This window comes from Rattus norvegicus, chromosome 10 (assembly GCF_036323735.1).
Source record: "Rattus norvegicus strain BN/NHsdMcwi chromosome 10, GRCr8, whole genome shotgun sequence".
NCBI classification, from domain to species: Eukaryota; Metazoa; Chordata; class Mammalia; order Rodentia; family Muridae; genus Rattus; species Rattus norvegicus.
Window position 1 is genome coordinate 62,657,742 of NC_086028.1, and position 21,056 is coordinate 62,678,797.

The 21,056-nt window shown below is 39.4% G+C and overlaps 1 protein-coding gene across 3 annotated transcripts in view; it reads left to right on the forward strand.

Annotated features, from left to right (window-relative positions):
* Positions 1 to 21,056, forward strand: part of Ssh2 (slingshot protein phosphatase 2) — a 252,070-nt gene that overhangs the window by 102,354 nt on the left and 128,660 nt on the right. For all 3 annotated transcript variants that reach the window (XM_006246905.5, XM_039086021.2, XM_039086022.1), the window contains one exon: positions 12,319 to 12,362. In XM_006246905.5, the coding sequence (XP_006246967.1) occupies positions 12,319 to 12,362 (44 nt within the window). The remainder of the gene's footprint in view (positions 1 to 12,318; positions 12,363 to 21,056) is intronic.

Sequence of the window (21,056 nt, forward strand, 5' to 3'; positions counted from 1 at the left end):
ACCTGGAACATACTTTTAATGCAAAAGGAACTGCTTGTTCTGGCAAAATGGCTTTCCAGACTGAAAACTCTGCTGATTACTCCTCAGTTATGTTGAACAAAGTATATCACTTCCATGAGGCAGTTTCAGCAATGAAAAAATGAGGTTCCAATCAAACCCACAAAGCACTCATCCCAGGATCTGATAAGAGTCATAAAAGGACTGAGAACCAGATAGTGGCAGAAAAGCAGGGTTCTCTCATAAACCGGCTGCTTGCTCTCCACCCCTCATTTAAACACTCCTCATATGTTAAGAAGCCAAGCATCTGACTAATAACTTAATAGGAATAAAGTATTCTTCATTTTACCATTCCCTGGTTATAATGCTCTGGACTGTATTTACTTCCTCTAGTATTATCTGAACAATCTTATATAAACTAGGCACTTTGCTGACATATTCCTGCCCTGCCAGGGCCTACAGTCTGCAAAGGGAAATAATCTATCTTTAGAAGGCTGAGTTTCCATGAACACACTGACCCCCCATACCTAGCACCATTACCTTGATGGAGTAGATTGTGTATACCTTTTTTTTTTAATAGTCTTTTCAGGCCTTTAAGATGAAGTCTTCCAAACTTACTGTTTCTCAGTATTTTTAGACAGTCTTCTCTTTATTGAACTCATTATCCTCCTGCCTTAACCTCCTGAGCGCTGGGATTACAGCCATGTACTACTATGCCTAGCTTCATAAAGAGTTTTTTTTTTTTTTTTCCAGAGCTGGGGACCGAACCCAGGGCCTTTCGCTTGCTAGGCAAGCGCTCTACCACTGAGCTAAATCCCCAACCCCCATAAAGAGTTTTAAAACACTCCCTGGCCCCATACTTTGCAAGATGCTGGTCAATTTTTTCAAAATTCAAAATTCCAGTGTTCAAATCTGTAGGTAGGAGGTATGGAGACTGTGTTGTTGCTAATGTTGGTCTAAAAGGGATCCAGCAGGAAAAACTAGTGACAGTTTCTCTGTGTAGCCCTGGCATTCCTGGAACTCCCTCTGTAGACCAGGCTGGCCTTGAACTACCTGCCTCTGCACCCAAGCCCCACATCCCCACCCAGTGCTTGGATTTAAGTCGTAAGCCACCACAAGGCTCACTTTTGCATCTTAAAGCCAAGGAACTCAGCTATGAAATGGTTAAAGCATGTGCTAGGCAAGCCGGACGATCTGGTTAGACCTGTGGACGCCACGATGTTACACAGCACTGTCTGAGCCACACATTCGCTGCCATCTTCAGGAGTTCTGTTGGACTGGCTGCAAAGATCACAACTATGTTTGTTGACTGCTGACATTCCCTCATAGGAGGAACATGGAGGGTCATGGAATCCTCACCTGAGTATTTAGAACCCTTCTGAACCATTTGTATCCAATTCTGGCCTAAATAGTCTCAAGGTCTCAGGGACTGGCATGTGAAAAGGACCAGGGGTTCCTTTCAACACAGCTGTGAGAGTCATCATCCATGCTGGATGCAGACCTTCAGTGTGGCAGCCCCTCATCCATTGCTGTGAGAAAGCTTAATAAACCATTGGTTCCCCACTTGAACTTTGGTAGAGCTATGCCTCAAGCTGGGATTGCAGGAAGACGGGGTAGACTTTTTTATATGTATTTTATGTTGTCTTTATTTGTATAGACATGATATTTTATGTTGTCTATATTTATATAGATGTAAACAGTCTCTCCAATGAAGGAATTTTAGCAATACTCATAATGGTGGAAGGAAATAACTGACTTCACAAAGTTGTCCTCTGACCCCCATACCCACACTCAAGCTGTGATACACATGCTCCCCCCATAAAAATACATTTTTAATTAAAAAAAATCCAAGAAACTGAATAGTAGAAAAGTCAGTGTTACAAGTGCACAGTAAGTACCATAAATGGATGTGGTATATATTATATATATTAAGCAATCTTTAAGCAGAATAAGGATTATAGAGAGAAGACACCCAGTGAAAGCTCCCCACAGCAGCTCAGGATTTTCTCTGAGCACTGACTGGATTATGCCTCTTCAAAAGCCATTTATTGAGGACATTTTATTTTTCAGAATTGCAGTTGTTTTAATGACATTTGAATCAAGCTTTTTGTCTCTGAGGAAGCAGCTGACTTAGTTGTTTTGGTTTTGCAGTTCCAGCGTTGGGCCTATTAGACAAGGATTCTATTACTGGTATATCTCCAGCCTCCCTCCACTTACCCACTTTTAGACAGGTTCTCTCTAGGTAGCTTGGGCTGAGCTGGAACTCTATTGTAGCACAGGCTAGCCTACAAATTAGTATCCTCTTGTCTCTCCTCCCAGGATTATAGGCATGCATCAGTGTACCAGTTTGTATTTCGTAGTAGTTTAAGGCAAATACTTAGGCTGGGTACTGCTTTTACAGAAGACCTGAGTTTGGTTCTCAACTCCCACACCTGGCAGCTCTGATTTGTTAACACCAGGTATTAACACGTTCTTCTAGCCTCCATGGGTACCTGCACTTGCATCTCACACATAATCTAAAAAAACCAAAATGCTTGAGAAATAGTGGGTATCATAGAAATTTCCTGTTGCTTCAAATAATAGCAAGAAAGCTTTTTTTGGGTTTTCTTTTAACCCTGTCATAATAGGAGCAAGGTATGACTGACTTCATTTGCAATTGTTGCAGACTTTATCTAACTTTGTTTAACTTTACTACATGATATATTTTTATAAAGTATGATTAGGTTCCATTTCTGGCTTGGCTCCTGATTCCAGCCAGCATCATACATTCTTTCTTGGTGTTCTGTCCTGTTCCTTTTGCCCATATGTTCAGCTATCACCCGAATTGGAAGAGATGCTTAAAGATGACTGCAGATTCTTTGCTGCTGCTTCCCCAGAAAAGGAATCCAGTTCCTCTCCTGGAATCTGGGTTGTCCTTTACTGCATCAAGAAAGTGTAACATGGTGTCATTACACTATTGCCAGCTCAAGCCTAGCATCCTTTTAGAGCCCTGGGCTGCTATGCTAGAAGCCAACCCTGAAACTATTCTCCTTTGAGGGAGCCCAAGCCATATGAGAGCTCACATTAGATACGCCAATTCAGTTTACATCCAGGTTAAAGCAACAGTGGTGAGAGTGAAGCTGCTTAGATCTTCATTTGTAGCCCATCTTCTATGTAGCAACACTGAGTGAACAGTACTGAGCGAACACCCAGCTAAGTACTCCTGGAATTCATTTGTTACAAACCAATTAATAACCTATACAACTGGCTTCATCCCCGTTTTCTTTGCTCCTAGGAAATAGGCTAAGCTTTCTCTTAACAAGTAAGCTAAATACTAGGAATAGTACCTGTATTAAGCAGTTTCCTAGAGATACAGAGCCAACAATTCACACACACACACACACACACACACACACACACACGCATGTTCACAGACACATATTCTCAGGAGCAACACAGGACCAAGTTCTCAAAACAGTAAAACAGTAAATGGGACATGTTAGCAGTTCCAATGCAATGCAGAAAGCCCGAAAGCTCCCTGGTCTATAAGGAATGACTGAAGGCGATGGAGTTTGTTGTCAGTAGATGGCAGCAAATATAGATGCAGCACTCAAATAGAAATGAGCATTTGCTGCTTTCCCCTGGCTTCTTCCTTATTCAACTGGGATGCCATTTGGGAGGTATTGTCCACACTCAGAGTGGATCTCCCCACTTCCCACTTGCTTCCACATGTAAGCCCTCCCAGAAAACATCTCCACATACACACAGATGCTGTTCACCAGTTCTAGAAACCTTTAAATCCAGTCATGGTGACAACCAGCACAGCTGTCAGAGTACCTTTACATCTTCCTTTCACAGACCAGAAGCACAACACTATCATTAGTTCCAAAGTGCACACTTCCTCTTAAAAGGCTACTCTTGTTTATTTCCTGACACCCCTAACCCTCCCCAACAGGATTAATTTATTGCCAAGGGCAGAGACAACTGATAAATAATACTATAATATCTAGTTAATGGATAATCCACTTTCTCGGCTATAGAGCTGTCATGTTAGGATACCTAGCATTATAGAACCGTGACAGCAAGACCACTTGATAGCTTTGTCCCAGCAGTCCACAGCTACTCAGTGCTGTTCAAATGTACTAATTGTTTTCAGTTTTTCTTGTAAACGAAACTTTCATTCTCCTGTAGTAATTGCCATCTCTGATTTTTACTGCCTGTCTGCTAACTTAGACGTAGTCCTGGAAGCTTCCAGCCTCTATACAATGTTATTCTAGGCCTAGAATGTTGTCAGCCTCTGAGACTTACTGCTAAACAAGCTCACCCTTTCTAGGTCTTTCTGAACTCTGGCTGGCTATCAACTCAGCTGTTTGTGGCTCAAAACTCCACTTCACACTAACTGATTCAATCTGGCTTCTCTCAGCTTCTTCTGAATTGCTTTGTTTTGTGACATACAAACTTTGGCAATATATTCTAATCTTTGGTTCCTCCTTATTCTCTGGTTTGTTCTGTCTTCACTTGTGTCTAGTGTGTCCCCTTTCTGCAACCTGTCTTTATAATTGTCCTGGTAAAACTGCCTCCTTTCTCCTTCCTCTTTCTCTGCACTGCTCTCTTAAATGGCTTCTTTTTCCTCTCACCTCTTTCTCTGAGTCATCACTTTCTTTGCCACTCAATTAGTATCACTTTCAAAGGTATGTGCCAAGGCTAAGCCATACCACAACTAGAATTTTTTTTCAGTAAATAACAGAGTCTTGAGGTTCACAGTGAGTGTCATCAAATAGCCTCTAACATTTTCTGTTCTTTGTGCCTCTGCCTGAAATAAGTCTGCTTTTACCACTTGACAAAAACCCACTAGTTCAAGTCCAACTAAAAAGTTAACTTAGGTAAAGCATTTCCCAATCTTACAGTTATTTCTTCCTCTCATGCCTCTATGCTATACTGTATATAACTTTGCTTTGGTCCAAGTGAGGCAATTTACATTTTTAATGGAACTTTCTTCCTGAGTTACAATGTGAAATATCCAAGGATAAGGACCAATTTTGTTTACTAGCTAGAACACAGGACTTTAGTGAGTTGATATTAAATGTATGCATATAGAAATAAGGACAAGTAAAGTGTTTGCTTAATTTAAAGGAAACCTTTAGGACTCAGGTCACCTCCTGAAAAAACAAGCAACACAATGAAATTCTTTGAACTTGTTAAAGCTAAAATGTGACTAACACATAGTCCTCTCTTGCTGGAAATGCATAAACAGTTGGTTTCAAGTGTCCATCTATAACAAATCTAACTAGTTAATCACTCCAGGCACTGGATTTTGCCCCTTACTCTAGTACCATCTTGTACCTAGGGCACTGTGCTAATCAGGTATGATTAGGCATGGTTCGTGACCTTAAAAAATAAGCCTTACAGTTTAATGGTGAGAACCCAGCTATAACCCAGTTAAATGAAGAATCCACTCATAATCTAGAAACAGAACTGGGTGGTACCACAATAAAAATACACAATTAATTGATAGAATTGGAAGGAAATAGATATTGCCGGGTGACAGAAGAAATAGCATTCATGTCTGACATTTGAAATCAGCTTTGAAGACTGGTGTGTAAATTAAACGATTATTATGTTCTGTATATATTGATTAATGCTGGATTAATACTAATACAGTGGCAATTTTTTTCTTAACCAGCTTTTTCCCAAATAACCACACAGAGATTTTCTAATATTTCAAAGCCTTAGGCCTTAGCTGGGTACACTCTTAACAAGCACATCTAAGTTAAACTGACCACCTAACTCCAACCAGCCACATGACAGGCTATACTTCCTAGGCCTGTGACCACACATGACAGGCTATACTTCCTAGGCCTGTGACCACGTCCATCTCCTCCCATGTCCCAGTGTAAAGGCTTTCCTCCTCCTTCTCCCAGAGCTCCTTTCTCCCTCCCAGGAAGTCCCACCTTCCACTTCCTACCCAGCTAGTTGACCATTAGATTTTTTTTTTTGACCATTAGATTTTTATTAAAGCCAATCAGAGAATACCTTAGGTAGGTGAAGGACAGAGACAATATGGAATACCACAACACTGGTGAAGAGTCTACAACAGGGGGACCATCCATGGTGATATAAGAGCAGGAACAAGTCAGGAGAATGATAAATGAATACACAATATTAGAGCATATACATTTTTAATGTAGAAGGAACTGGGGGAAACTATTGCTTACACTCTGAACCACCCATTGTTTTTCACAGCCTTCATCTCTGCAAATGAGGCTTGGGTGCTTACACTTTTTCCAGACTGTATTAGCTACCTTTTTCATTGCTGTGAATCAAATACGTGACAGAGAGCAGCTCACATTTTTAAAGGGGATACTGTCCATCATGGTGGGGAGGGTGTAGTGGCTCTTCAGTAGCAGGAGCTTACAACAGCTGCTCATGTTATCTGTAGTCAGGATGTAAAGAGGGGCAAATGCTCATGCTTAGCAGGGTTTCTCCTCTTTCCTCTTCCTCAGCCTTAGATCCCACCCCGTGGGCAAGTGCTATCCCATTTAGGTTGAGCCCTTCCTCATTAATTATAAATGCTGTCACCTGGATTATTCTAAATCCAGCCAAGTAAGCAATGGAAATTAGTCATTACAATGACCTATTTTTATGTGCAAGTATTAGACAGGTTGGTAGGAATACATCAGTCCTTCAATCAACAATTTATGGTTCCTGAATATCTTAAAGTTAAATGCACATCTAGGATCGCCTAGCATATTGTTTCCTGATACATTCTTTTCTATCAAGAAATAATCACACATTTTAAATAAAATCTGTTTAACAATAGGGATCTGAAAATAAGATGTCATGAGTAAGAGAGAGAGAGAGAGTGTGTGTGTGTGTGTGTGTGTGTAAAATGATCATTTAATTAATTACCTCTCTTTCTTCTGTAACAAATTATTTTGCCCACTACAAAACTACTAAGAGTTATCCTACATTTTCTCCTGTTATTTAAAAAAATTAAATTTATTTACTTCTTATTTTATGTATATGAGTGCTTTGACTGCACATATGTATATATGTACATCCCATGTGTGCTTAATGCCTTTAGAGGTCAGAAGAGAGTGCCAAGTCCTCTGGAGCTGAAGTTTACTAATGGTTGTGAGCCATTATGTGGTTGCTGGGAACCAAGCCTTAGTCCTATGCCTGGTCTTAACTATTTATCCATACCTCTAGCCTCTGGTAATTTTTAATGTTCAGAACAAATAGGGTATTTGTCGCTTTTTTTCAGTAACAAGTTGTAATGTTATGTGGCAGAGTAGGTGGTTAAATCTGCTGCTTAGGCTTGCCAGGGTAGAATGGTATCAGCTACTATTAGAAGCTGCACTACTGATGGTGATCTTATTGAATAAGCATTGTTGTGTCTTTGCATTGCAGGCAATGAATTGTGTAGAAATAAATGTAATTGCATACTTTTTCCTATTTCTTTTAAATGTACTTTACCCTAAGACCTTCAATGTCTTCACATACAGAGTTGTTTTATGATTGCTTTATATTTTTTTCCACGTACACTGAAGGGGAAGCAAATGATTTACTTGTCTAGTTTCTGAAACATTACGGGGGAAGTCACTGTGCTTGCAGAACCCACATTTGGAATACTTCTTTGTCCTGCTCTTTGTAGGCCAGAAGTATTTTCCACTTTTTCATTGCTACCTTAAAATGTAGAAGTCGTAAAGTAAAAATGAAAAGGGTATTATTAGTATTGTAAACATGGAAAAGTATAACTTTTCCAGCACTTCCCCACCCATCTTGGGATATAAAGTCAGATTCTTAGATTAAAGACAGCTAGCGATAGTGGAAAGATAAAACTGAATTCACATGCTGACTTTACTGCTGATTAACCCTGTACAAGTCTTGTAAGGTTGCCGTGTATAGTAAATGAAACGACATAAAATACCTGTCCATACCAGTGCCCAACAAATGGTAGTTAGCCTCTGTAGACAGATGATTTGAGCTATTTGTGTTTTGTAAGGAAGCATCAAGGATATTTTTGCTTGGCATATTTTTTACATGTTCTTATTGCAATTCTAATGAATAGAAAACTCCTCCAAAGAGATAAAAATAATTTGAGTTATTTCTCTTTGAGGGTATTCATTTTAGATGAGGGCAAACATAAGGGAACAGTAATAGCTCATAAACACATATAAAAGTGTAGCCTTTTAATTAAAAGCAAAGGAAAGCAAATTGAGGCCAGAATAAGACCTAACAGGCTGGCAAAAAATTGAAAATCAGCAAACAATTATGATTCTACTATTATCTTGGACTTGGTGCAACTTATTGAAATCCTACTCCTTCCTGGTAGGAATATAAGTCAGCATGACCACTTTGAAAAAATAACATGATGCTCTTTTATAAAGTTGAATTCTTTTTTTCTTTTTTAAGATTTATTTATATGAGTACACTGTACCTGTCTTCAGACACACCAGAAGAGGGCATCAGATCCCATTACAGATGGTTGTGAGCCACCATGTGGTTGCTGGGAATTGAGCTCAGGACCTCTAGAAGAACAGTCAGTGCTCTTAACCACTGAGCCATCTCTCCAGCCCCATAAAGTTGAATTCTTATAACCATATAGCTTCACTTGTTGGCATATATACTGCTGATTCTTCTGCATGTAGACTAGACAAGGGTGGAAGTGCGAATAGCAATGCTATGTTGTCAAAAAGCTGTAAACAATCTAATCTAAAAAGAATAAACTTTGAATGATTACATTAAGTGAAATCTATTAATTCCTCAGTAAAAAAATACATGAGGTGAACCTATATGTAATGAGTAATTTGTGAAAATTATGTTTTTAAAGAGCAGATGCCCAGCATGTACAAGACCCTAAGTCTGAACCCCACATTCTTAAAAAGCAAACAAATACATATTGGGAAAAATATATACATCGTAATACAATTTGATGCCATTAAATGGTCAACATAAGGATACATTAAGAATATAAGGACAGGAGGTAGTGGTGCATACCTTTATTTAACCCCAACACTGGGGAGGCAGAGGCAAGCATATCTCTGCAAGTTCGAGGACAGCCTCTGTGACTTCAAGGCCAGCAGGACTATAGAAAGACTGAATCTCAATAAAAGTGAAAAGAAAAAGAATGGGTTGATGGATGGGCAGAATGAATAAATAATGAACAACTGAGAAAAATGTTTATGGTAAAATCTAAAGAGTGAATATACAGATTTACTTTAAGGCATATCAACTTTTCTATGTATTTGAGGTATTCTTACAATACAATTGAGTAGAAAATAAGAAAATTATAAGCTTCACATTGATAGTTATGACGTGAAGTAAGGCAGAAATGGGAAATAAGTAAGAATACAAGGTACTGATTACTATTCTAGCTCTTAAGTGGAAATGTTCCCTTTACAACTTTTCCTCATTACTTAAATATGTTAATATATCCCTCATTATATACTATTTCATATGATAAAAGTGTGAGAGGAATACATCAGAATTTGGGAGATATTTATCAGTAATAATAATGAACTTAAATTATATCCCAAGAAATCATTTCTATTTATTAAACTCTTTGGGCATAGTTTGTTCATTTCTCTCTCTCTCTCTCTCTCTCTCTCTCTCTCTCTCTCTCTCTTTCTGTGTGTGTATGTGTATACATTTGTGTATGTGTGCATGCACATGTGTGTGGTGGCTAGACTTGACCTAGGAATTCTCAACTGTCATTTCTCCACCTACTTTTGAGACTGGGTCCCTCACTGAACCTGGAGCTTACTGGTTTTCTTTTTTCTTTTTTTTTTTTCTTTTTTTCTAAACATTTCTTTCTTCTTCTTCTTCTTCTTCTTCTTCTTCTTCTTCTTCTTCTTCTTCTTCTTCTTCTTCTTCTTCTTCCTCCTCCTCCTCTTCCTCCTCTTCCTCCTCTTCCTCCTCCTCTTCCTCCTCCTCCTCCTCTTCTTCTTCTTCTTCTTCTTCTTCTTCTTCTTCTTCTTCTTCTTCTTCTTCTTCTTCTTCTTCTTCTTCTTGTTTTTTTTTTTAATGAGTACACTTAGCTGTCAGACAAAACAGAAGAGGACATCAGATCCCAGATGGTTGTGAGCTACCATGTGGTTGCTGGGATTTGAACTCAGGACCTCTGGAAGAACAGTCAGTGTTCTTAACTGCTGAGCCATCTCTCCAGCCCACTTACTGGTTTTCTAGACTGGCTAGGGAGGTCTAAGGATCCACCTACCTCTACCTCCTGAATGCTGGGATAAAGGGAGTGGGCCACCACAGGACCCTTCCTTTACACTTTCGTAAGCTTTCCAGCTTCTGTGTATTAATTCAAAAGATAGTTTGTTCTTATTTTAAGACCTTTCTGTCTTAGCTAGGGTTTCCATTGCTGTGAAGAGACACCATGACCAAGGCAACTCTTAGAAAAGCAAACAATTAATTGGAGCTGGCTAATAGTTTCAGAGGTTCAGTCCATTATCATAACAGGAAACATGGCATCTTCAGAGAAACATGGTAGTGAAGAAGAAGCTCCAAGTTCTACATCTTGATCTGAAGACAACCAGGAAGACTGTATCCCAGGCAGCTAGAAGGAGTGTTTGAAAGCCCACCCACCACAGTGACACACTTCCTCCAATAAGGCCACACCTACTCTAACAAGGCCACACCTCCTCACAGTGTCGCATCCCATGGGCTAAGCATATTCAAACCACCACACGCTGTTTATAAAATTTTAAATATCTTCTGACCCTAAAACCTATTTTACAGCCAAGGTTGCCATGCACTAAGACACCCTATATGCTCCTTCTAGGAGCAGAATCTCTGCAGTGTTCTTTTTTATCAGAAATAATAGCAATGATTAAATTAGGTCAGTATTAAAAATAGCGTAGGAATAAAAGGTAAGAGGTGACCATAGATGCCCAGGAATGGCAGTGGATGATGAAGAGGTGAGTAAGATGGATGGCAGCATAAACGACAAAATGTAGGTGGCTCACTGGCAAACAGTACACACATTATTTAAGATTATTTTTCTCTTACTGCTTCTGTGTTTCCCAAATTAGGGAAAAGTGAAAACAGAATGGTTTCCCCTCCCTATTTCTCCCAGTTTTTCCCCACTTCCCTTCCAATTTGTATCCACACCCTTTCTGTCTCTTGTTAGAAATTAAGCAGGCATCTAATAAATAATAACAAAATAAAATAGATCAAAACAAACAAATTGGGACATGACAAAACAACCAAACAAGAAAAAGAACCAAAGAAAAAACATGAGAAACACATATAGATACAGAGATATACACATTTACACACACAGGAATCCCATACGGACCCAAAACAAGAAGCCATAATATATATGCAAAGGACATGCAAAAAAATCCCTGACTTAATATCATAAGCCATAGATCCTCCAAAGATGTGGTCGAGTTTGTTTTTGTGTTGGCCATCTACTGCTAGACTAAGGCGTACAAGTGAGAGTAATTGGTTTCTCAGTAAGACTCCCTTGGAGAAGATTAATTTTTATTTCCAAGTAGCTATCAATTGGAGATAGTTTCTGTGTTAGGGATGTGCCCGAATCTCCTTTCAGCTCTAGGACCTCATCTGGTGCAGACCCTAGCAGGCCCTATGCAAGCTACCTCACTCTCTCTGATTTCACCAGCCTTGGACTTAAAAGGACTTGGTTCTTTGGTCTTCTCCATTCCCTTTAAGAATTAGTAAGGCCAGGCACGGAGGAGTGCACCTCTAATCCCAGCACTTGGGTTGCAGAGGCAGGCAGATTTCTGTGAGTTGGAGGCCAGCCTGGTCTACAGAGCAAGTTCCAGGACAGCAGGGCTACATAGAGAAACCATGTCTCAAGAAAACAAAACAAAGTAAAACAACAACAAAAAGGAAATGTGCTTAATGCATCATACATAGTGCCTGGCACACTGTACATGCTCAGGACGTGGGCAGCCATTATAGTGATGGCACTGGTGATTCCCATGAGCACTTGGAAGGGCTGTTATTTACTTAGGTTGTTCTTTGTGGATCAGAATCATAGGTCACTGTGGTGGTGTTTGTCGGTGGTAATGAGAACTCATTTTAAAGTAACATAACAATACAGAACATATTTGGTTGGTTTTCAGAGGTAATTGTTTTAATGAATAGCACTTTGTTTTCAGTGAAATTTGTTTGTAAACTATTGCAGATCTTTCTTCCACAAATAAATTTTAGTGTTATCAGCCTCATTTAGTACAAATAATCTTTTATGAAGAAAATTTAGTTTAAACACAAATCAATATGGATGACCCATCTCTGACTAAAAGACTTATTAGTAAAATTCCACTGGTTAGGAGACCATTTAATTTTTTTCAATTTCTGTTTATACAGGAGGCCGACAGTGGGGAGGAGGAATGCCGGTCACAGCCCAGAAGGTATGTTCGTTCATTGTCTTATGGCATCTATGCAGTTATATTTTTTCTAAATGTGTTTTAGTCTTGCGGGATTAGTTTGTTTCTGTTTTACAAGATGCTCCATTGATACTAAGAAAAGGAACCGCTGCCTGGTGCAGTGTCCCCGGCCTGTAAATCTCTGCACTTGGGAGGCTGAAACAGACCCTGTCTCAAAGCAAGCAGGGATGGAGAGCCAGCTCAGCAGGAAGGAGTGCTTGTTGCTCTCCAGAGGACCCAAGTTCAGCTTCTAGCACCCACATGGGGCAGCTCACAACCATCCCTAAGAGTGAGGCAGGGAACAAATAGAAGAGGAGGGTGGAACAGGGACTAGAGGAAGGAATATGATCAAGGAATGTTATTTACATGTATGAGCTATAAAAATGAAACCAATTGTCTTGTACAATTAATTAGTGTATGCTAAAACAAAGAAAAGGAAAGAAAAGTTAATAGGTATTCATTACTGCTTACATACTGTAACTTAAAATGTTTTCTTTAGTAACTGAGGTTATTGGCAATTTTTTCTTGTTGTAATTATCATATGCATTTTGGCTTAAAGCTTTATTTCTCACTTTCTTAGCGAAGATCTGGCAGTAAAATTTTATTTTATATAAGGCTAAGAGATAGAAATTCAATAGACATTTTACTAGAAGCATTATAAACATTACTATCACTAGAATTAAAAAAAAGAATCCAAAGTATCCTTACATTTCCTTACAGATTCAATCTGAGTATCTCTGAGTTAATCTCAAGTTTTACATATTGTCTTGGTATTTGCTGGGATACATTTTCTTCCAAAAGAATTACATAATCATGAGACAGTAAAACTTTCACATTTTATTTACATCACTGACTGAAGTGTCACGTCATGAAAAACCACAAAAAACTGCCTTAAAATTACTAGAAATAATTCATTAATATGATTACAAACTTTGGTTTACACGAAAAAGATCACTTGCACAAATAGGAAATTAAAGGAAAACCTAGTAGTCCTCACTTAAAATTACCATAATTTACGTCTTATTTCTTATCTGCAGTCCTTGCCAGGCTTCATCTGACTCAAAACAAAGAAACAAAGAGACTTTCTTCCTTACAATTAATTATGCTTTGTAAAGGTTACGCCGTGTGTCTTTAGTACTGAGGATGATTCTGGCATTCACCATCAATGCCATAAAATGAACCAGCATGAGGTTTCACCTGACGTTGCCTCGGTTCATCAGTCCATGGGCTCAGATGTGGCCAGGAGAAGAAAACTAGGCAGTGAATATCCTAGCTAGGCAGTCCCAAACTATTTGTTTTATTTTTAATTTTTTGAGATTTATTAGGCCAGTTGGTGGGGCACACTCCTTTAATCCCAGCACTTGGGAGGGAGAGGCAGGCTTCTCTGAGTTTAGGGCAGCTTGGTCTACAGAGTGAGTTCCAAGACAGCCAAGGCTACACAGAGAAGCCCTGTCTCAAAAATAACAACAAAAAAAGATTTATTTTATGTGTTTAATATTTTTCCTGCATGCGTGTAGGTGTACCAAGTGTGTGGTTGGTATCCCATGGAGCCAGACGAGGGCATTGGATCAATTGAAACTAGAATTACATATGGTTATAAACCACCAGGTGGGTGCTGGGAGCCGAACCCTGGTCCTTGCAAGAAAAAGTGCTCTTAACCACTGCTTCACCTCTCCAACCCCAAATTATTTTTGATGCATTAATAATTTATTTCAACCAAATGCATGTGTTAACAAAGGCATGAGTTAAATGTAATCTCCATGTGATTATACAAAGCTAGTTGTCCGTAAAACATTGTGGTCAGGCAGGAACCAAGCTCAGTTGGTAAAGCTTTGAATTTGATCACGTCCCATAAACTGCGCATGGTGGCACATACCTGCATTCCCAGCATGGAACTCACTCACTTTTATTTTTAACAAGGTCTTCTATGTGTCCCTGATTGTTCTGGAACTTACATAGATTCACCTCTGCCTCTCAGATGCTGGGATTAAAGGAATTTTTTTTTATTCTTTTCATTTCTTTTTCTTTTTTTGTGAGACAAGGTCTCGGTATATAGACCTGAAACTCAATCTTTATAGTCTTAAACTCACAGAGGTCTGCCTGCCTCTACCTACAAGAGTGCTATAAATTTAGTTCGTAGATATCAAAGAACATCTAAGTAGTATCAAAATTAGGTGTGAGAAAAAGTATGATTCATTTTTAATCCAAATCAATCTCCATCAGTGACTGTCTAAACCAAGATAACCTATAGAGTTGGAAAATACAGTGGCAGCAGGCAGACTCTATAGGCAGATACATTTCTAAAGGACAACCAGGAGGCTTAGGAGTGATAAGGCCCAGAAGTAGCCACGACAGCAAAAAAAATTCCATTAAATCTATTTTGTTTTGGGTTTGTTTTTTTTTTTAATTGTTGTTCCTTTTCCTACACAAGTCTTACCCACTGCCCTAGGCTTCCGGCTTCTTGGGTTCTGGGACTACAGGTGTGCACCACCAGGCCTGGCTAGATCCTTCTTTTCTTTTTTTGTTTTGTTTTTTGTTTTTGTTGTTCTTGTTGTTTTTGACACAAGGGCTTACTGTATAGCCCTGGCTAACCTGAAACTCCCTTAGTAGACCAAGCTGGCCTTGAACTCACAAAGATCTGCCTACATCTGCCTTCCACAGTACTTTAAATTTATTTTTAATTTCATATAATGTATTTACATCATTCCCACCTCTGTATCTCCCTTCCCCTTTCTCCCTCCCTCCCCTTCCTGCCTCTCAAATTCATTGCCTCTTTTTCTTTATTATTCTTACATATTTATATACATAAATACAACCTGCTATAGTCATGTAGTATTGCTTATATGTGTATATTTTGGGGCTTACCACTTAGTATTGAATAGCCAGTTGGTCCCAGATGTATTTCTGCTTACAAATAAACCTCTTCTCTATCTTGGCTTCTGTTAAGTCCACAAACATTAACCTTCAAATTAGTGTGACTGCCACACCCCTGGTAGTGTCTTCTAAACATGTTTATTTATTTTATATATGTATACGTGTGTATGTATGTATGTATACATACGTGCGCGTGCGCGTGCGCACACACACACACACAAACACACACACACACACACACACACATACACAGGATAAGAACTTCTCTTTAATGGCTAGAAATAATGGGATGGCTCAGTGGTTAAGAGTTTATTCTGCTCTTCCAGAGCATCCAAGTTAGATTCCAGCACCTATGTAAGGCAGCACACAACCACCCCCAACTCCAGATCCAGTCCAGTGCCCTCCTGGACCAGGAGCACCTACACACTTCACACACCAGCATATTGATATACACATACATATATAATTTAAAATATCTTTTCTTCAAAGGAGTTAATCTTTAAGTTATATTTCTCTTTTGCATTTTACTATAATCACTCAAGAGGACCCAAACTACATCTTCAATATTTTACTTAGAAATCGGCTACACTCTTCACAGCTTCAGGGATTGGCCTAACTGAGGTGATGAAGGAATAAAGGAAGGACAGATACACACAGAGAAAAACTAGGGGGGGATCAAGTGGTCCCTGCTCTCTCTGATGGATGGTGGCAACTGCAGCAGCCATCTGGAAGCTCAGAGTGTTTATTTCATATATCTGAATCGAGGAGCAGGTTTATTGTAAACAGCTGAACAAGTAGGCAGGTTTAACTAATGTCAGTGGAAGGTCTCTGTAGTGTCGCAGCTCATGATGCAGTCATCCTCGAGGAGCACACTGCTGTTGACAGACTCTGCATGCACTGTCACCAGAGGAGGCCCTTGCCATCCTTTGTCTTGGTTGTAGTCGCTGAGACCCTTGACATGGCTGTGCGCATGTCAACAACACTCATTAACTCAGACTTCATCTTCTCTTTACACAGTCACTCGGGGCGTCCTCCACTCCTCAGAGAAATTAGCTAAATATCCAGTTTCATCACTGACCAGTTCTACCTTCCATAAGCCACTAGAACATAGTTCAAACCATAATTCTCTGAGCACTTAATAATGAGTATAATTTTTTCTTTATTGTTACTAATGGTCCTTGCTGGAGTTTTTGATTTTAGCCATTCTGACTGGTGTGAGATAGAATCTCAGGGTTGTTTTGATTTGCATTTCCTTGATAACTAAGGATGTTGAGCATTTCTTTAGGTGCTTCTCGGCCATTTGATATTCCTTAGCTGGGAATTTTTTGTTTAGCTCTGTACCCCATTTTTAATAGGGTTATTTAATTCTCTGGAGTCTTCTTGAGTTTTTTGTATATATTGGATATCAGTCCTCTATTGGATGTAGGATTGGTAAAGATCTTTACCCAATCAGTTGGTTGCCATTTTGTCCTATTGACAGTGTCCTTTGCCTTACAGAAGCTTTGCAATTTTATGAGGGCCCATTTGCTCCCAGAAGTCCAGGTTAATTGACACAGTTGGTTTTCCTGTGGGGTTGCCATCTCCTTGAGGGTCTTCAATCCTTTCCATAACTCTTCCTTAGGGGTTCCTGGCTGCCTTCCAATGTTTGTTTGTGGTATCTGCATCTGTCTCAGTTATTAATGATGCTATGTTGTGCTTGCTGTCAGGAACCTAGCATAGCAGCCCTCTGAGAGGCTCTATCCTGCAGCCGAGTGTACATTTTTAAAGGCGTTTTCCTTAGCTACTTAGCAGTAGGAATTTACAATGAAGAACTTTTGTTTCAGAAGGTATTCACTTCTCTTTGAATCTGGCATTTTCTACATGGAATGAAGGGCCATTGTTTGTAGGAGTCATATACAACAAAGTAAAAAGATCTGAAGTAGAATTCCTCTTTTGATAGAAGGCAGAAGTAGAATTGGCCTTAACCCTTTTTCACAATGCAAAACATTTGTACAGCCCGTAATTCAGCTCTCAATGAAAAATAGAAGGGCGTTAGAACAAATGATCTTAAATTTAATGCTAGTTTTCTTTTCTAGTGGAGGCAGGGACAGTGGAGAATGGCATAACGATAGAGGAAGAGCTGTTTTCAGGGTGAGAGAAACAGCTGACAGTCATGGATTCTATATGCAGTGGTGCATGCCCATAGTCCAACTACTTGGCTAAGGCAGGAAGATGTGAGCCTCGAAGTTGAAGGCCAGCCTGAGTAGCATAGTGAGGCCAAGAGATCCTATCTGCTTAAAGGGGTAAAACAAAATTCTCACAAAATTAGAGTGATGTGCTTACTACCTACTGTCCCCTCACTCCTTGCAAAAGTGATAAACTTCAGGGAAGGGGCTGGAACACCCTCCAGGTCAAGCAGTAAAATCAGCCAGTAGCTGGCTGTGGACAAAACCACTTATAATGAAATTGAAATTTTCTACAAAATTCAAATTTTCTATGGATAAAAGTTGACGACTGTATGATTCTCTTTCTAGCCTTACTCTATGTAGAATGTTCTAGGAAGCATTTCATTATTTTTGACCCACTACACATTAAGTTATTAAGTTTCCAACTGTTTGCTTCTAAATTTCCTTACTTATCTGGGGGAAGGGAATGTGCATTGTGCATGTAGAGGTCAGAGATAACCGTTGGGAATTGGTTCTCTCCTTTCATTCTGGGGTCTCCCAGGGGTTGAACTGAGGTTGTGAAGCTTGGTAGCATGTGCCTTCACTTGCTGAGCCGTTTCACTAGTCCTTCTTAAGATTCCTTTGAGTGATACTTTATAGGTAAAGTATGATTCTCCCCCCCCCCTTTTGTTTTTGAAACAAGGTGTCTCTACTAAGCCCTGGCTGTCCTGGATCTAGAATGTTTTCTGCTTGTTTATGTATCTGGGTATTTGTTTTCTGATAGTAGGCATTAAATCCAGGGCCTTGTGCATACTAAATAAATATTCTGTCATTGAGCTACATGATCAGCATTAATTTTCTTTAAAAGACTGGGTATAGAAGAGGTAAGTCATGTCATGCCTGCCGGCATCCTACTCAGTACTCTGCTGATCACCTACACATTTCTCTGAGACATCCAGATGTATTTTCTCAACTCTACAGGCTACTGCTTTTTACTTTAGTGTCTACCCACCCTATCCAGACTACAATCTGAGACTTGGAGTTTTTGAAACAAATCAAATGAAAGCAAACGTATCAGTAGCCAAGCTTTTCCTGGGGTCTGTACAAACAGCTATAGTGTTAGCCAGCAGTGGGATCGGAAGCCTGTTTGGTTGACTGTTTATGGCCATGGACTTTATTGAACCATTTGGGATTCATGATGAATCTTGTGAGATAAATACTATATAGTGGAGTAGGCCTCATAGAAGTGGTGAAAATACTTTAATTGGGGCCAATGAGATGGCTCGATAAGGAAAAGTACTACTGCCAAGCATCACAACCCAGGTTCAATCCCTGGGACCCACATGATGGGAAAGGAAACCGACTCCCACATTGTTCTCTGACTTCCACCTGGGTACCATGTCTTCCCCCCACCCCCAACATATTGCACAAAACAAAAATGTAATTTAAAAAAATTAAGTCTTCTTTTCCATCTTTTTTGGGGGATTTTGTTGTTGTTGTTGTTTGTTTGTTTGTTTGTTTGTAGAGTTGTAGACTGGGTCTCACTGTGTAGCCCTGGCTTTCCTGGAACTCACTATATAGACTGAGATGTCCTCAAACTCAGAGATTCTCTGCCTCTATCTCCCCAGTGCTGGATGAAAGGCTACCACATCCTGTTTATAAAAGGATCTTAAAATCCAGTCAGCTCTCCAGGGAAAGCATATTCAGGGATGTTTTGCTTTGGATGGATAACCAAATTATGGCACACTCAAGGAGAATCCTCAACACCTTCCTCACTTACAGCCTACCTGAAAGGAGCTAATAATTCCTGGAAGTCCCTGAGCTTTGTGCTACAGGTTTTTTCTAAGTCCAATAGTACCTTCCTCAGCGCTGAACCTGCCTTCAAACCTCAGGGACAGAGCTGCGGACCTTGAGAAGACCCTGACAGGAACTCTGTCATGCTAAGCCTGAAGGCATCCAGGCAGTGAGCGAGTTCTGGAAACTGCTTGTGATGCGAAGTTCTACCAGGCCCTCCTTCTGTCCTGCCCTTTACAGAGTTTCTGAAGTATTTTAAAGCTTTTAATAGTGCCATGACTTTACCAAATTAGCAAATTATCTTAAATAAGGCCCTGCCCTACCAACAAAACATATTAACAAAGGAAATTCGGAAAGGTAATTTGAATGTATAATCCAGGACAAGAAAAGAGTTTCTTTTCTATCAATTAAAAAAATGTATAGAAACAAAATATATACAATTGTATATAAAACACACATTCACAGTGTAGTCCAACTTACTAATGAGAAGGTTTTGGTGCATTTGCCATTAATGTTTCTCTAAAACTATTGCTTCTTATAGACCTATAAAATAATTTGAAAAAGTAGCAATGAATCTAGTCAAATCAAAAGGTTGAGACAAAGGGATTGTAAGTTGGAGGTCAGCCTAGGTAGGCTACCAAAAGGTTGTCTTTTAAAAAAAAAAAAAAAAAAAAAGGAAAAAGAACAAGCAGTGAAAGTTCAAGATTCACATCTCTCATTCAGCAAAGGGGCTTCATTTTCATCCTAGGATGTCAGCATCTAGCTACTTTTTTTTTTTAGTATAGTATAGTATAGTATAGTATAGTATAGTATAGTATAGTATAGTATGTGTGTGTGTGTGTGTGTGTGTGTGTCAGAGAGAGAGAGAGAGAGAGAGAGAGAGAGAGAGTTCTACTTACTTTTTATTGTTCATTTTTAAGTCCAGACTAACGCTTGGAACTAATAGGCATGTAATACCTAATTGTTAAATTGTTTAATGAATGAATGATGAATTTATGAATTGAAACTGTCTATTGCTGTGATAAAATACCATGACTAAAAATCACCTTGGGGAGGAAAAGGGTTATTTCATTTTACAACATGTACTCCACCATGCAGGGAAGTCAAAGTGGGAACTCTCAAAGTAGGGACCTGATGATAGGAACTGATACAGAGGTCATGGAGGACCTGCTTACTGACTTACTCCTCACTTGCTCAGTTTGTTTTCTTATACATCCCAGAGCCTCATACCCACCGGTAGCACCATGGACTGGACCATCCCACAGCAAAGATCAAGAGAATATCCTATAGCCTTGCCTCCTCTCAGATGACTCTAGTTTGTGTCAAGTTGACAAAAAACAAATAAACACCTAGCCAGCACAGAAACTAGAGCTTTTTTTAATATCTGACTGGTTTAAAGGTAATTCATGAAGGGCCGAAGAAATGACTCAGAGATTCAGTTCAGCACCCTATCAGGTAGTTCACAACTACCTCCAACTCCAAGCACCTGCACTCATGTGCATACCCACATACAGCACACACACATAGCTGAAAGGAAGAAAAACGAGAGGGCACTTTTTAACAAGGTAATTCACTACTAGACGATTAACTTTTGTATTTTGTTTTGGGTTTGTTTATAGATGAGGGCTCACTACGTTGCCCTGACTAGTCTTGAACTCTTTGTCAAGTGATTTTAGTCCCAGCCTCCAGAGGACTATAGGTTCATGCCATCATGCTGAGATAGATGTTTACCTGTCTATAGTTCTGTCGCCTTCTCTAAAGAGGATTTCCTCACTTGAATAAAAGGTAATTTTCAAAAGTAGTATACAATAAAAACCAAGAATTTGGGCTGGAGAGATGGCTCAGAGGTTAAGAGCACTGTCTGCTC